We start from the raw sequence: 18,054 nt of genomic DNA on the forward strand, positions 1-18,054 counted from the left end.
CAGGTACAGTATACCTGGAACCTCAAGTCAGTGTTCCAAGTTCCAACTATTATGGCCATTACATCTGATCACTTCAAAATAAAATCCCAAAACAACCATCCATCATTGATTATGAGAATTTTGTCATAATTTCATTAAATGAGCAATGCCACTTCCATCCATTAGGGTGCAGTATAATATGGTGGAATCCACACCATCATATAACAGTTGAGCATCACATCACTTCTCTTCAACTTGTGGCGAACTGTTGGGTGGGGGGGGTCCTTTAAAATTGCCGCATTTGACACCAACAGGGCAAGACATGGCTAATTATTGTATTTGTGAAGCAATGCACCAGGAACAATTTCTTCTTTTGGTTATTAAGAGCTTTTTTTTTTAAAAAAAACACAATAACAAAGCTTCAGTAGGGTCCCATCTTCTTCCTCCTCTCTTTTTTTTTTTTTTTTTTTTTTTTTTGCTTAAATATAATGTCAGTATATACAATGAAGAAAATGAAACCAAAAATGCAGAGGGTGGGGGGGAAGAAACTTACAGGAAACAAGCAAAAACATGTAGCCAACCTGATGACATCAACAGAACTGTTAATATATGAAGCCTTCTGCTTCCTAATTTCTTTGAAATGTGAGAGGGACGTACATAGCACTGTTTCATGAAGATCCTTGAGTGAGTCTCTGCATTTCACTTTGATCATTAAGGGTCTCAAGCAGGAGAGGAGGGGCATACTGGGCGTTCCCTTGATGCTCCTCGGAATCTTGGCAGAAAGACAGGATGATGGTGTCAATTGACATCTCCACTACCGCAAAGAAAAGAGTTGCAACAACATAGCCAAGCCACCAACACACCTACACAAACATAAACATGAATGCAGTTTCGACAACGCATATTGCAAGTTGGCAGAATAAACTACTATACACCATCTATTCATATGATGTTGACTATATCACCCAAAAAAAAAAAACCCCATGTTATGCAAAGTGGAAAATTAGAATAAAATACATAAGTATCATTTAAAAAATCAAAAGGTTATTGCATAATAATGTGGCAGATCCTTGCATACAAAGGGGTTTAAGGAGCAGTGTCCTTGGACAGATCAGTCTTAGACAATAACAATCTGGATTGTTCTGGATCAGTCAATCCACCACATATAACAGATCGGGCTGTTCTCATCCAATGACGAGATTTAAAATCTGTGCATCTTGCAACAACTGAGTGGAGATCAAAGATCGTGCGGTCAACCCCATTTAGTTGGAATTTGTACTCCTCTTCGAGACTTAGAACAGAATTTTGGGCAGTTTAAAGCGGTATGTAGCTAAGAAGGGTTGATGCCATAGAGTTTGTGTCGATGTTGTATGCCCCCTCTTTACCTGTATCCCCCCCCCCCCCTCCTTTTTACTTCTTTATTATTATTCTATTATCTCTTACAGGATCCATGTAACCGACCCCATTAAGTTGGGATAAGGCTTTGATGTTGTTGTTGTTGTTGTTGTTGTGTATCTTGCAACAACTAAAAGTAAAAGAAGACTTTCCAATACCCAATCTTTCCTTTTTCATTTGTAAATGAAGCAAGAACATTGATCTTCAGCCCAAATTGCCAGTCTCAAGCTAAAAGACAAGGGTTTTCATAGTTTAGCCGCTTGTAAATATTAGAGAATACATGACAAATCATTCATGGCTGTGACAGAAGATATGGACTAGTCTGGACAGAAAGAATTGAAATTGATCCAAGTCTCTGATGACAATACTTAGACACCAATGTTCTATAAAGCAAGCATCAGAACTTGGTAAACTCAGGGCTTAATTGATCAAGCCTCAGAAGTCCCGCAGTTCTTTTTGTTTACATGGCGAAAATAGATAATGTTCAATCACAAATTTGTCGCAAAGAAATAAACCTAACAGATTTTTAGTATGGCAAACTATCAAATTGGTGAAAAGTGAAAACAGTTCTTTTTGTTTACATTGTAAACAGCTGCTTCCTCAGTTGGTCGGTGGCTTGATAGTTGAGTGCATGTCATCCCAGGAGGTCACGGGATCGACTTTCTTGTTTCACATGTGTGCCATAAGGCACACCCCCTCCCCCATGTAACTTTGATTAAATGTAAGTCATTGAAGTCCCATTGGACACTTAGATAGGATAGACCTCCCGAAAAGAGGAAAAAAAAAATTTTAATGGAATTGGAATTTTCAATTGTAAATTTCGTTTTGGTGGCATTTTGGTTCGGTTTGAAAACTTTTCCTTTTTGGCAATTCGGTTGTTCCAATGAAATTTTGACCGCCAACATATGTTTTATAAGATTATAAATAAATAACTATTTCTATTAAATGTAAAAACATTAGTCTTGGAATTCAAAACAAAATACATAGGTTCTTTCCTTACCTATTAGCCCAATTAATATTTTTTAACATGGGCTTTCGGTGTAGTCAAGCCCATTTTCAAGTATAACTTGTTCAATGAGTAGCCCAATAACCAATATTTTACATTTTCCATTGTGGGGCAATATGATAACATCAAGAGAATCTTGGGTTAAGTATGAGCCCATAAAAAATACAAAGATCAAAACCCTTGGCTCTAGCTTCTCCTTGTAAATAATTTTCCACTTTTCTCGTTTCAGTTTTGCATTCTCCTTTCCTTTTCAACTCCTCTTAAGCTTTGTTGGTTCTTTGTCCATACAATTCGAGGGCTTATCAGCAAGGACGGATTGAGGAGCTAGAATGAAGAGTACGTAGAGCATAGTTGGAGAGAGAGAGAAAATTTCTGGATCATCACGTTCACAAGAAGTGTTCTTTTCGTTTTCATTCGCCTTCACAACAATTTCAAACCTCACCTTTTCTTTCATGTCCATTTGAAGAAAAGAGCTTTGATTGAGTTTGATCAAAGCTTCACTCTCACCTTTACCTGTCAAGGATTGGTCACAAAGGCAACCCTAAAAATTGAGCCCTGAAATCTCCTGTTTGGGATAATAACAGTGCTAAAAAATTAGGGCCATAGATGGATAACCGAAAATCTGAATTCGATCTGCATTCGTATCCGTTTAGGGCCATCCGCATCTGTTAAAGATATCTAGGGAAAAAATCCGAATACTCCAATAAAAATCCGTTTGAAAAAAAAATCTGAATACTTGATAATAAAAATTTAAGTTAATAATGATCCTTGAGCGTTTTTGAAGATTCAATAGGTTCTAGAATATGAGGGAAATAGAATCATGATCTATGAAATATGGATTGAGAGTGAATTGTATCCGCTTGGGGGAGGAAGGTCCGGGTTACACAAGGCTGAGATGTAAACTGATGGTCAAAAATCCGAATTCGATCAACATCTGAATCCGTTTAGAGGTATGGTCAAGGAATATCCGGATCCGATCACATCCGATCCGTATCTATTTACAGGCCTATCAAAAATCGACTATTAAGTATGAAGATGATTTTTACAGAAAAATTATAGAACACTATTAAGATGATTTACTTGTATTCTCTAACTTAAAATTTATATTAGCTCAAGCTAGCATTGGTGGCTCATTGTCCCCCCTGTTCCTCCGTTTCTTTTTTTTTTTTTACGGGGGGGGGGGGGGAAGTGTTATGCTGTGGAATATGAGTGTTGTGTAGTCAAACCTGGTTAGAGCAAATCACATTTTTTATATATTTTAAATACAGAAAATATAATATAAATCTTTAAAAAATAAAATAAACCTAGATCTATGAATTTTAGTAGTCTAGTCAATGAGATCAACAAAAGTAATAATACATATAGGTAGATAGAATTTGAATCTCAAAGGATTTGAATTCGTATTGTATTCCCCTTATCTTCTCTATCGACTTTGGGGTTTGCTTTATAGCAGTTTGAGAATGTATAACGTTACAGTAGATCTGTTACAAGAGATAGAGTTTGAACTCATGTAGAGAGTTTGAACTCATGTAGAACTTCCTAAGTTGTAGGGATAGAACTTCCTAAGTTGTAGGGATAGTTCTTATCCTTATCTACTGGAACAACCCCAACGCCTCTTGATTGGTTCAATCGGAAATTCAAATTTTGAATATTTGAATATTCCGTTACACACCCCCTCAAGCGAAATGGTCGTTGGGTTACATTGAGCTTGTCCCTTAGAACTTTGAACCACGGTCCAGGGAGGCCTTTTGTAAACAAATCTGCTACTTGATCACTGCTGGGCACGAAACGGACACAGAGACGATTGGAGGCCACTTGTTCTCTTACAAAATGGTAGTCAATCTCTATGTGTTTGGTTCGTGTGTGAAATAATGGGTTGGCAGCCAAATAAGTGGCCCCAATATTATCACAATATAGCAGTGGTGCTTGGGTTGGAATAACAATTCTGCCACCGCATTTGCCACACCTTTGTATTCCGACTCTGTAGATGACCTGGCCATCGTATGCTGCTTCTTGGAGCTCCAGGAGGCCAGGTTGTCACCAAGGTAGACACAGTAGCCACTTGTCGACCGTCGGTCGTATGGGCGGCCTGCCCAGTCCGCATCAGTGTAGGCAATCAACTACAATGAATTGGATGGTTTGATTTGGATCCCCAATGCTAGTGTATCCTTTAGGTAACGAAGTATCCTCCTCACAGCAGCCCAGTGTGTTACAGTTGGGTTGTGCATGAACTGGCACACTCGATTTACTGAGAACGTGATATCCGGACGAGTGAGTGTCAAATATTGTAGTGCCCCAACAATGCTCCTATAGAGAGTGGGATCATCAAAACACTTTTCCATATCACGATCAAGTGAGCCGGTTGAGCTTGGCGTAGGCATTGGTTTGGCCGTATCCATGTTGGCCTTTTGAAGTAGATCCAAAATATACTTCGTTTGGGATAGATGTAGGCCTTGAGAATCACGAAGAGCCTCAATCCCAAGGAAAAAACTCAGTTCACCAAGGTCTTTAATAGCAAATTCAGTGCCAAGGGTGGTGATGAGATCCTGAATCTGACTGGAGCTTGAGCCAGTGATTATGATGTCATCGACATAGACCAATAGATACATCATGGTTGACTTTGCCTTGTGGACAAAAAGAGCCGAGTCTGACCCTACTGATCTAAAGCCAACGGACATAAGGAATGTGCCAAATCTGTGATTCCAAGCCCTGGGTGCCTGTTTTAAATCGTATAGGGCACGTTTTAAGTGACAAACATGATTGGGATAGTTGGGGTCGACAAAGCCCTGTGGTTGTGTCATATAGACATCTTCTTGGAGTACGCCATTGAGAAAGGCATTTTGCACATCTAATTGTCGAAGTGGCCACCCCTTTGACACTACTATAGACAGAACCATCCTTATTGTAGTGGGCTTTACCACGGGGCTAAATGTATCAAAATAATCTAGCCCTTCTCTTTGATGAAAGCCCTTGGCTACGAGGCGCGCCTTATAGCGTGAGATGGATCCATCAGAATTCCTCTTGATCCGATAAACCCACTTGTTTCCCACCAAATTCATTGACGATTGTGAAGGTACTAGTTGTGAGGTCCCATTTCTTAGAAGCGCATTGAACTCTTCACTCATGGCCTCTCTCCATTTTTTACTTTTGCTAGCGATAGTGAAGGAGGTGGGCTACACTTCAGTAGGGTCTTTTTGGGTAAGGAGGGATTCAGGAATCGGGTAGCGAGTATCCATCAAGTTTAGCCATGAAATTGGCTTTGCAACTCTTGATTTTGAGTGGGTTACCATTGAGTGTTGCATCGGTGGTGGGGCTGCAGGTGCCAATGGAACAGTGGGTTGTGGTAGAGGCTCGGTTGGTGGGCTGTGAGATAACATGTCTAGGATTTGTGGCTGGGTTAAAGTCTTGGGTGCTGGACTTAGTGGTTGGATTAATTGAGCTTGGTTCGGTAGTGGTGGTATTGGGCCAATTGATAATGGTATTTGGTTAGTGGGAACAATGTTGTCATTTGTAATGACTAATGGTGAATAGGTGGGTGGGTTATCTATGACTGAAGTGGAGTTTAGCAGAGTGGCCAATGGGAAACACGCCTCATCAAAGGTCACGTGGCGTGAGATATAAGTACGCCCCACCGTAGGGTCATAACACTTGTACCCTTTATGTGCATTGCTGTATCCAAGAAACACGCACTGCTTCGATCAAAAAACTCTAGTTTATGCTTGTTGTATGGCCGTATCCAAGGATAACAAGCACAACCATTTGTTCTTAACATTAGATAATCCGGCTCTTTGTTGAGCAGTATTTCATATGGTGACTTTTCTTCCAACACTGGAGTAGGTAGTCTATTTATCAATTAGACTGTTGTTTCAAAAGCAGTCACCCAAAAGGTCATGGGAGCAGACGCCCTTGCCATTAGAGTGAGGCCCATTTCCTCTCTTGTCGTTCATGTCGTTCCCGGGTGACCTTGGCCCTGCTTCAGTCGGGGTTGGATCTTCAGAGGAGCGTTCCCCAGGATCGCCTTCTTCTGTGGGTACTCCATCCTCTATACCCTCCCCCAGTGCTATTGATGGAGGTGTGGGACCTTCTAGTGTCTCTAGTCCCAGTAGGGATCGTAGGTCCTCTGGGGCGGCATCCTCAGTCGCCGGTCCTGCTGATAGGTTGGGCCCTGTTGCTAGCATCTTGTCACCTTCTGACTTGGTCTCCCTCCGTGAGGAGTTCCATATTCCCGCTGAGGTCATGTTGCGTACTCCTGGGCCTGGCGAGTATGCCTTCTCTCACCGTGCGGATGAGATCTGTCTCTACCGTTCCTTTTTTCTCCAGGGCCTTCGCCTTCCTATCCCTCGCTTTGTCGAGTTGGTGTTAGAGCATTGGTACCTCACCCCTGGGCAGGTGTTGCCCAATTCTTGGAGGGTGATCTTGGGTTTCTATGTCTTCTTCGCCCACCTGGGGCATGCCGCCACTGTTCCCCTGTTCTCCCACTTTTATCTGTTGAAGAAGGGGAACCATGGATGTTATCACTTTGCTCGCCGCATGCTCAAGGGGACCTATGCCTCTGTGGAGCTTCTCACGGGGATCACTAGCAACGTGAAGTATTGGAGGGATCGCTTCTTTTTGCCACAGTCCCCCGATGCCCACTACGGACTGTTAGGGAAGTCATTGACCTCAAGAGGGTCAATCAGGGGCTTGAGCTGAGTGATTTTGAGGGTGACTCCCTCAAGCTGTGCCTGGGTCGCGATCCGTTCCATGTCCAGGAGTTGGACTCGGAGGCCTTCCTGTCCCTCTGGAAGCTGAGTCCTGGTAAGAGCACTGTCTTTTGTACTTGATTGGCATGTTGGTATTTGAATGTATATGTCATATGACTGGTTTGGCGGTCTATGCAGTGGATATGCGTTCGGACTTCAGTTTGCTCCGTGGCAATCTGCGGAGGAAGGCCGCTTCTCAGGGTGGTCCATCTGCTAGAGTGACCGATGTTGGTGGTGCTTCTGCACCTGTGGCTGTCGGAGCGAAGCAGAAGGGTGGTCCAGGACATGCCCACGTGATGAGCTCTGGTGTGCGTGTCCTCCTTCCCCGTACTTCTCCTGATGATGATGGTGTTTCGGGCTCTGTGCCTCTGCCTCCCTTTGTCGCCCCTTCTGGGTCTTCTGTATTACCCCTCTCCAAGGGAAAAGGTGTGAGTTCCTCTGATGGTACTGCCACTGATCTTCCCACGCTGGATGAGTCCCTGGTGATCACCTTGGGCGTGCCGGAGGGCTCAACCTTAGCCGAAGCCGGAGAGTCGCGGGAGTGGGTGGACAGGGGTAAGCTCCCTACCGCGAGGGTGGCCTTGCAGAGGCTTAGCAATGCTTGTCTAGCCCAGACTCTCTACCATGATATGGCTTCGGTGAGTTATCCCTTTTTTGTCTCGTCATGTTTGTTGCTCTATTTATTCTTAGATTGTTTTATCGCTTGCCGTGTTGATTGTAGGTCCATCACCGTGTTGCTGAGGCAGTGCTTCGATTGGAGAGTCACGCTTCTCGTGAGGTACAAATACAGCGCACCCTGGTGACGTGGAGAGGGAGCTCCAGGGACAGATCGATGCCCTTGAGAGGGCCGAGGCCGACGTGCAGAGGGCGTTGGGGGAGCTCGCGGTGGCATCCGGGAAGCTCCTGGAGGTATCTGAGGAGTTGCGTGTGACCTCTACTGGTGCGACCGAGAGCTCGGCTAGGGTTCTTGCCTTGGAGGAGGAGCTTCATTCATTGAGGGGAACGCATGAGGCGGAGCTGGCATCTGCAGGTGAGCGAGCTGTGGCTGAGTTCCAAGCGCCCTCTGCGTTCTCAATGCTGTATCAGGCGCAGCTTCAGCCTGCCTATGAGGGAGGGGATCGGGACTTAGCCGCTTGTGTTCTGGAGGTGACCCCCGATTATGACTTCTCTGTCTTGGGGTTCTCTGAGTTTGCTACGACGCTTCCGGGTGTAGCGGTGGTGGAGAGCATTCCAGTGTCAAAGGTGGAGGCTGCCCTGCCTGAGGGGGGTGCTGCTGCGCGTCTTCTTGAGGTGGACATGATGTCTCCTACTGGGTCAGAGGTGACCCACCCTTCTGTGGTCCCTTGACCCTACGGCCGTATCGATCTTGTAGATGTCTCAACCTTTTTCCTTTTTGAACTTGAGTTGTAACTATTATAACTTTTCTATGTGATCGCTTTTGCTTTTCTTTGATTGCATTGTCTCTTGGTGATTGTTTGCGCGTTGATGCTCTCTGACCCTTGATAGTCATGGGATTTTGGTAGTGGCGTTGCGCCTTGGTGATCATCGGACCTTGGTGGGTTAATGCCTTAGGCGTAGAGCCTCAATGGTGGCATGACGCCTTAGGCATAAAGCCTCAGTGGTGGCATGACGCCTTAGGCATAAAGCATCTGTAGTGGCATAAAGCCTTAGGCATGAAGTCTCAAGGGTGGCATAACGCTTTAGGCATAGAGCCTCAGTGGTGGCATGTTGCCTTAGGCATGAAGCCTCAATGGTGGCATGACGCCTTAGGCATGAAGCCTCAGTGGTGGTATGACGCCTTAGGCATGAAGCCTCAGTAGTGACATGACGCCTTAGGCATGAAGCCTCAGTGGTGGCATGACACCATAGGCATGAAGCCTCAGTGGTAGCATGTTGCCTTAGGCATAAAGCCTCAGTGGTGGCCTGACGCCTTAGGCATGAAGCCTCAGTGGTGGCATGTTGCCTTAGGCATAAAGCCTCAATGGTGGCATGACGCCTTAGGCATAGAGCCTCAGTGGTGGCATGTTACCTTAGGCATAAAGCCTCAGTGGTGGCATGACGCCTTAGGCATGAAGCCTCAGTAGTGGCATGAAGCCTCCGTGGTGACGTGTTGCCTTAGGCCTAAAGCCTCCGGGGTGGTGTGACGCCTTAGTGTAGTGGCAGTGATTCGATTGAGTGGTAGAAGAAGACAAGTATTCCTGAAACATCTCTTTATTTTGAATGAAATTCAAATTGACCTTGAAACAGTGATGTCGTCTACTGCTACTGCTACTGCTGCTGTTACCACTACCACTACTGCTACTACTTGACTGCTACTATTGATGGAGCTGTTTGCTTCTACTGGTAATACTTCTTCAGGTGTTCTGAGTTCCAGGTACGGTCTACCTTCTTGCCCCCTGGAGTCTTCAAGCGGTAGGTCCCTGGACGTATCTGCTTGGAGACTATGTAGGGTCCTTCCTAGTTGGATGACAGCTTCCCTGCCTTCTGTGGCTGTGATGCACTTACCCTCCGTAGGACTAGATCTCCCTGGTGGAATAGCCTTTCCTTGACCCTGGCATTATAGTACCTGGGAGTATGTTGCTGGTAGGCGATGTTCCTTAATAGTGCTCTCTCACGGACCTCATCTATAAAGTCTAGGTTCACCCATAGTCCGTCGATATAGGTACGTTCGTTGAAGTACAGAACCCTTTGGGACATGGCGCAGACCTCTACTGGCGCCAATGCTTCAGTGCCATATGCTAGGCGGAATGGGCTCTCTCCTGTGGGAGTTCGTACTGTAGTTCGGTATACCCACAGGACGCTTGGTAGCTCTTCGACCCATTTTCCTTTGGCTCCCTCTAGCCTTTTCTTGACTCCTTCCAGTAGTGTTCTGTTGGTGACCTCCACCTGACCATTGGCCTGTGGGTATGCTACCGATACAGGCCGATAGTCGATGTTGTAACTGTGACAGAATGCTTGGAATTTAGGGTTGTTGAATTGTTTACTGTTGTCTGAGACGAGGATCTGTGGTACCCAAAACCTGTAGATGACGTCATCGCGGATGAACTTCTCCATCTCTGTCTCTGTTATCTTGGCCAAGGGTTTAGCTTCGACCCACTTGGTGAAGTAGTCAATCACGACGACCAGGTACTTTCTATTTCCCGATGCTGCGGTGAAGTTACCTAAGATGTCCAGTCCCCACATGGCAAAGGGTATGGGGTTAAGATTGATGTCAGCTTGGTGGCGGGTAGATGGGGTACTGGGGCAAACAATTGACATTGCTCGCACTTCTTGGCATATTGGATGGCCTCCTCTTACATTCGTGGCCAGTATAGTCCCTGGCGAAGGATTTTGTAGGCTAGGGCTCGTCCCCCCATGTGGCTTCCACATATCCCCTCATGGACTTCGGCTAGGGCGTACTCTGCCCCCTTGGGTCCTAGGCATCGGAGTAGTGGTGTTGTTGCCCCTCGCTTGTACAGTACCCCATCTAGGATGATGTACTTTACAGCTCTCATCTTGATCTTCCTTGCCTTGGCCTTGTCTTCTGGTAAGACGTAGTTCTGGAGGTAGTTGAGTAGAGGGTCCATCCAGCTAGGTCCCTCCTCGATTTCGTTAACCTGCTTTTCCTTATACGTTGGCTCATGCAGGATCTCAACATAGACTGCACATGGATGCAAAATCCTTCGGGGCTGGTTAATATGAGACCAGCGCCGCTTCCCGCCGCATTACTCGACCCATCCACGAACATGTCCCACGATCCGTGATCCTTCTCCTCGGGCTCCCCTGTTTTTGATTCGATCTCAGACAGGGTACACTCTGTAATAAAATTTGCAAGAGCCTGGCCTTTGATGGTGTCCTTGGTTGGAACCTGATGTCATGCTCACTTAACTCCACCGCCCATGCTATCAATCATCCGAAGACGTCTGGCTTGTGCAGTATCATCTTCAGAGGTAGGTCTATGAGGACTATGATGGTATGGGCTTGGAAGTATGGTCGTAGCTTCCTGGCTGCTATTACCAATGCATAGGCTACCTTCTCGATCCTGGTGTACCTGGTCTCTGCATCGATTAGGACATGACTGACATAGTAGATGGGCCTTTGGACTTTGTCTTCTTCCTTCAGTAGTACTGCGCTGATCGCGACAAGGGTGGCGGCCAGGTAGAGCTGCAACTCTTCGTTAGGTTCTGGTCGCCCAAGCAGTGGTGGGCTCTCTAGGTACTCCTTCAATTCTCCGTACGCCTTCTGGCACTCTTCCGTCCATGTGAAATCTTTAGGGCTTCGGAGATTCTTCAATGTTTTGAAGAATGGTAAGCACTTATCACCTGATTGTGACACGAACCTGGAAAGGGCGGCGACCCTTCCATTCAACCTCTGCACTTCCCTGACCGTTCGAGGAGCTGCCATCTCTTAGATGGCCTTGATCTTGGATGGGTTGGCTTCTATTCCACGGACTGAGACCATGAACCCCAGGAATTTTTCGGACGTTACGCCCAAGGCGCACTTTGCAGGGTTTAGCTTCATCTGGTTCCTCCTCAGTACTGTGAATGCTTCCTTTAGGTCGATCAGGTGTTGGTTGGCGTGGATGCTTTTCATGAGCATGTCATCCACATATACCTCCATATTGCGCCCGATCTGCTCCTTGAACATCTTGTTGACCATCCTCTGATAGGTGGCCCCTGCATTCTTCAACCCAAACGGCATGACGTTGTAGTAGTAGTTCTCTTTGTCTGTCCAGAATGCGGTGTAAGACTCATCATCCTCATACATGAGGATCTTGTTGTATCCGGAGTAGGCATCCATGAAATTCAGCATCTCATGGCCAACGGTGGCGTCGATCAGTAGGTTGATCCTGGGCAGTGGGTACTCATCTTTTGGGCATGCCTTGTTTAGGTCGGTGTAGTCGACGTACATCCTCCAATTTCCACTTGGCTTTGGTACCATAACCACGTTTGCGAGCCAAGTTGGGAATTTCTCCTTTCTGATAAACCCTGATTGGCTTAACTTCTCGACCTCCTCCTTGATTGTTGCTTGTCGGTCGAGGGTGAAGTTACGCTGCTTCTGTTGAACGGGCTTCCTGGTTGGGTCGACATGTAGTCGGTGTTCCACTATAGAACGTGGTATTCCCGGCATGTCAAAGGTCGACCATACAAAGACATCCATGTTCGCTTGGAGGAGGTATCCAAGACCTTCTTTCTGTTCCTTGCTTAGCAGCGAGCCGACCTGAACGACCTTGGAGGGGTCATCCCGGCTGAGGGGCCATGGTATGAGATCTTCCACTGGCCTTCCCCTTCTCTCTGTCAGTTCATCTCTCTGGTCACTGACCATGCTCTCTAGGCAGAGTGTCATTCCATGGGTGTTACCATTGTTCTTTTTCATGAAGGTGGCGTAGCACTCCCTTGCTTTCTTCTGATCTCCTTGGACTTCGTCTACCCCATTCTCGGTGGAGAACTTCATCTTCAGGTGAAGTGGCGATATGACTCCTCTAAGGGCTGTCAGTGATGGTTGCCCTAAGAGGCCGTTGAAGGACACCACGGACTTGACTACCATGAAATTCACCATGATGGTTACTTGTTGAGGGTGTACCCCGAAGGTGACGGGTAGTTCTATGGTACCTCTGATGGAGGCGGTGGCGCCTGAGAACCCATGAAGGTAAGTGGGCTCTGGTTTGAGCTGATCGTCCCCGAACCCGAACTGTTGATAGGTGTCCAAGGAGAGTACATCAACAGACGCCCCTGTGTCTATCAGTACCCTGTGTACAGGCCGGTTGGCTACCTCCACCTGTACTACCAGGGCATCTTCATGTGGGAAGTTTAGTCCTTCCAGGTCTTCATCCGAGAAGGAGATCACAGCCTCGGTCTTGGCTATCTTGCTTGGCTTCTCTGCCACTCCCACGAACCTGGCATGAGCTTTAGCTTTTCTGGTGGACTCTTACCCCGGTCCTCCAAATATGGTGAGGAAAGGAGGTTCCTTGGTGCCACTAGGTTCTGTTGCATCTCTCCGCTCTTCTGGGCGGTCTCTCTCTCGAACTGTTCTTCTTTCTTCTCATCTCGGTTCCACTCTGTCTCTGTCGTGACCTCTATCTCCTTGGCCTGAGCGGTTGTCACGTCTCCCCTTCACATACTTGTTCAAGCCTCCTGCTCTTACCAGTTGTTCTATCTCTCTCTTTAATTGATAGCACTCCTCTATGTCGTGCCCATTCTCTTTGTGGAAGAGACAATACTTGTTAGGGTTTCGCTTCTCTGGTCCTGCTAGCATGGGTTGTGGCCAATGGAGTAGGTCACGGTCCTGGATCTGCATGAGTATCTGGGACCTGGTGGTGTTTAGTGGTGTGAACTCAGGGGTGCTTACCCTCTCAATTCTCTCTGGGCGAAGGTCTGTCCTCCCAGATGGGCGGTCGCTTTTCTCTTATCGATGCTCTGTCCTCGACCTCTTACCCTCTTTGCGGTCATCAGGTGCTGGCCTCTTGTTGTCCTGCGGCTTAGCCTCGATTATTTTTGTTCTAGCTTGTAGTACCTCGGCCATATTTGCAAACTCGTTGCACCGCTCTAGGAGCTCTTTCATAGTCCTGGTCTCATGACGTGCCAGGTCCTTGATCAGGTCTAGAACCCTGATGCCTCCCGCTAAGGCTGCATGCTGTGTCTGGTCGTCTAAGTCTCGAACCTCCAGGGACTCCTTGGTGAACCTGCTAACGTATTCCCTGAGAGATTCCCCACAGTTCTGTACCACGTTCAGTAGATTGACGATGGTCTTCTTCTGCTTGACGCTGCTTTGAAAGCTAGTGACAAACTGTTCGCATAGCTCTGCGAACGAGCATATAGATCTCGATCGTAGTCTGGAGAACCATGATGTGGCTACTCTCTTAAGGGATGCAGGGACTGCCTGACAGGAGACCACGTCCAACCCACCCTACAGCGTCATCATGTCGTTAAAGTAGTTGATGTGGTCATTAGGGTCAGTGGTACCGCTGTAGAGTTCAAAGGTGGGTAGTCGAAACTTAGAAGGTAGCGTGGCTGACATGATCTCTGTCGAGAATGGGTGTTGTCCAGGTATAGAATGTGCCTCGCCTTTGGTATGCTTCTTCAACCCTTCCAGCTTCTCATCCAGGTCGCGGAGTCTTCGATCGAGCTCCTCATCCCGTGTCTGTCCCTCACACCTTGCCGGACGTTTGCTGCGACCCTGTTCACACTCTCTCCTGGATGTCCCCTCCCGCCTTGAGTGCTGGCGGGATGGTGAATGGTCATGCCATGATGATCCCTGTCATGAAGGTGAGGGGCTTTCCTCTCTGTAGGTCCGGCTTCGTCGTGGTATGTGACCTTCTTCAAGTCGTCCGTCGAACAAAGACCTCCGAACCGATCTCTGTGGGCTAGACACCCTCGCCCTGGGTGTTGGCATCCTCCCACGTTTTGACCGTGGCGAGAGGTCTCTTATTCTCTTGGGATGCTAGGAAGGCTCCCCCCGCTGTGGAGTGGGGGTTGCCCGTTGCGCTATTCTCTCTGATCTCACGCCCCTGGGAGATGATCTCCTAGGGTTCAGCTCTTGTCGAGGTACGGACTCCACCCTTGCTGATGGCGACGTCCTTCGGTGGTGAGACGTCGCACGCTGTGTCAAGTATTCTCAAAAGAGTCGTTGTTCATCGAGGATCTGTCGTTGCAGGTCGTTGATCTGACCCACAGTGGCTGGAGCATTGATGTCAGGTATCACCTCCACCACCACATCGTCTGCCTCGTCATTGTTGGGCTCATCGACCATAAATTGGTCATTAAGGGGGATCTCTTCCTCCAGAGGGATATGGTCCTGGTCATTGGCTCTGCGGCGAGAGCACTCTGGGGGTGGTGATCCATTCCTTGCTTCGTTGTTGGTGGTGGTAGTCTTCCTTCGTGCCATTGAATGAATATGGAAGCGAGCTAGTAACTGTAATGGCTAGCGTCGTTCCCATAGACAGTGCCAATCTGTTGCGTCAAGAAATCATCGAGCGGTCCTGCGAGTGCCATCACCTGTAAGTGGACCAAGGGGCAACAGAGAGAACCAGTGTGGTTCCGGCCTAGGGCTCTCCGATGCCAAAGTTAGATCTCCTGAGCAAATAGATGAAGAGTGATTATTCAATATGAGTTTTGATCTCCCTTGATGGGGTTGTGTACCTTGCCTTTTATAGTAGTGTATGGCGGTGTGGAGAGTCCCAGTTTGATGGTGATTGTGCCGTTGAATGGATAGAGGCCCTGGGTAACGGGGCTCTATCCTGATTGGCCATCTCCCCGCAGGGGGGAGTGTCCTAGTGGTATTAAGATCCTTGGTGGATAGATACCTGCGTGTGGTGATAACGTCATTGGTGCTTGAATCCGTCTGGGTGACGTGACTTCTAAGCGGTGGCCTAGAGTCCTGGTGATGACATGTTATACCCGCACCCCGGGAGTATAATTAATTATTAATTCTTCCCCGTGACGTGTAGTTATCACTGCCACGTATGCTGGTGAGTTATTCTCACTGGTGGTCAAACCCAGCTACAAAATTATTGACCACAGTACGGGTTTGCCTGTGGAAACTAGCCGGGATCACGGAGGTTGCACCTTGACGTGTCAGGGGTAAGTAGTTGACCAAATTTTATTATGTGCTTACTGCCCTCTCAAAGCCCTCGAAGTGTGGTCCAAAGGCCCTGACCTCTTATGGTGGGAACCACCTTCCTACTCGCATCGGATGCAAGGTTACTGGCTGCCTCTGACCCTGCATCCAATGCTGCTGACAAGGACTCTTGTGGGTGAGACCCTGTGGCTAAGGTACTATTGGTGTCCTGCCATGTTTGACCCTACCCTTACCCCTTTTTATTAACTTGACCTTGTGTGGGCCTTGGGGCCCAAGTGAGGATTTTTAAAGCTTGTGTAGGGTTGGATGGTTGTTTGACCCTATCCAAACAGACCCTAGGTTACACTTATGAGGCCTTATCCAAACAGGCCAATAAAGGTGATTTTTCTATATGAGAGAGATGGGTAGGACTATTCCTTAGTCTTTCTCTTTTTCTTCCTAACCTAATCGTGAAAGGAGAGGAGAGCTTTGAAGAGAGGAGGCAGCAAGGAGGAGAAGAAGGAGAAGAAGGTGGGATCGGCTGCTTGAGCTTGGATCTACAAGGAGGACCTCCTGTGTACCTCAAATCAGGTAGGCCAAGAACCCTCTTGCCTCTCTCCCTTCTCTTTTCTCTTTTCGGTTAAGCTTGGAAGGCCCTCCATGTCCTTCTTTTTTTAGCTTAGATGGCTCACCTAATTTCAGTCTTGAGTTTGGGTTTCCTCTTGGAACCAAATGGTTTACCCTAAGCTATATTTTTGGGACTCCATTAATGTATTACAATCCTATAAAGACCTCTATTTAACCTCTTGCTGAATCTATTTGATTCTAAAGCTTCAACCACCAAAGGAAACCCCAAATCTGGATTTTTGAGCTTTTGATCCTTTAAACCCCCTTAAATCTTTGGACGTTGGGTGTTTCTAAGACCCAAATAGACTCCAAGACACCCCCTCCCTAGCCCCTTGAGGCTTAGAGAACCAAATGGGACGACCCTGGGCTTTTAAAGACCTTGAAATCACACCTAGGTTGCATCGGAGGCAGAGTCTGCGTGAGTCCGATGTTGCCTCCGATGTGTCCTGAGCCTGCAGGGAAGGTTGGACTCAAGGTCGAAGGCAAGACTGCGTGAGTCCGATGTTGCCTCCGATGTGGCCTGAGCCTGCAGGGAAGGTCGGACTCAAGGTCGGAGGCAAGCCTGCTGAGTCCGATGTTGCCTCCGATGTGGCCTGAGCCTGCAAGGAAGGTCGGACTCAAGGTCGGAGGCAAGCCTGCTGAGTCCGACGTTGCCTCGGATGTGGCCAGAGCCTGCAGTGAAGGTCGGACTCAAGGCCAGAGGCAGATCTCTGCTGAGTCCGACGTTGCCTCCGACGCAATTTTTAAGGCTTATAACTTATGTAAACTGTGGGGTTTCTCTATGAGGCCTCCCCTACACTCTCTCACACTCTTATTCACTTACATAGGCGCGAACATATGTGCAATGGAGTGATTTTGAGCGGGAATCGTTGCGCTTATACAAAGTCTATTTGAAGTAATTGGTGAGTGGGTTTGGGTGACTGTCTAAGCTTGTTTATTATTGCTTATTCATGCATTTATGAATTATATTGTGACATTATCATTCAAGCATGATTTTATATTGCATTTATTCTTATTCGATGATGATGGTGATGATGATTAGGATGATATGGATTTGTGTTGGGTTACGGTGCCAGGAAGCATTGGCACTGGAACCCCCGGATTACGTGGAATTGTATATTGCATCTCATTCTTGCCTGTATGCGCCGTGTTGTGCTGGTGCCCGGGTGTTAGATGGAATGGGACGTTGACACACCCGGATGTACCTCTCAACACGATAGGATTCATGTAGTATATCTGTGGTTAGGCTCAGTTCCCTATGCTATGACCCTTACCAGCAGGGGTTTAGGTGTTGGGTAGCCAGAGCACCTGTTGCCTGTGGAGAGTTAGAGAGGCCAGGCCAGGGGTAGTAATGGTTATCGGGGTCTGCCTCTGGGTGGTGATGACTACGACCGGCGCGGGCTCCATAGTGATAATTGAGGTTGCATTGTGGTGAGAATGGAAGGATCCACAATGTCTTCCCGAGTTATTGCAGTAGCATATACCCATTGACTTAGCATTGTGTGTTAGGTGGTAAATGAATTAATAATAGCATGCACCATGGACTATTTGTGATTGTGTGATTGTGCATCCCCTTTTCTCTCTCACTAGCTCGGTGGAGCTAACCCCCGTGTACACATTCTTTTTATATTTGGATGCAGATGATTACTGTGGAGCCAGAGACCGTGACTAAGGATCATGGCGATGGTTGCCCACGATGATTGTGCCTATGGGCTGTACTGTTACTTGGGATCGTTCCCGTTTTATTATTTTTTTTAGAGCATTGTGCTT

General features: G+C 47.2%; 1 protein-coding gene across 1 annotated transcript in view; it reads right to left on the reverse strand.

The window, feature by feature from the left end:
• Nucleotides 1-436: 436 nt before the first annotated feature.
• The window catches only part of LOC122640075 (choline transporter protein 1), an 87,611-nt gene continuing 69,993 nt past the window's right edge, over nt 437-18,054 (reverse strand). Inside the window, exon 10 of the mRNA XM_043833195.1 lies at nt 437-842. Within this exon, the coding sequence (XP_043689130.1) occupies nt 648-842 (195 nt within the window). The 3' untranslated portion in view covers nt 437-647. The remainder of the gene's footprint in view (nt 843-18,054) is intronic.

Source organism: Telopea speciosissima, chromosome 9 (genome assembly GCF_018873765.1).
Source record: "Telopea speciosissima isolate NSW1024214 ecotype Mountain lineage chromosome 9, Tspe_v1, whole genome shotgun sequence".
In the NCBI taxonomy this organism is placed as follows: Eukaryota; Viridiplantae; Streptophyta; class Magnoliopsida; order Proteales; family Proteaceae; genus Telopea; species Telopea speciosissima.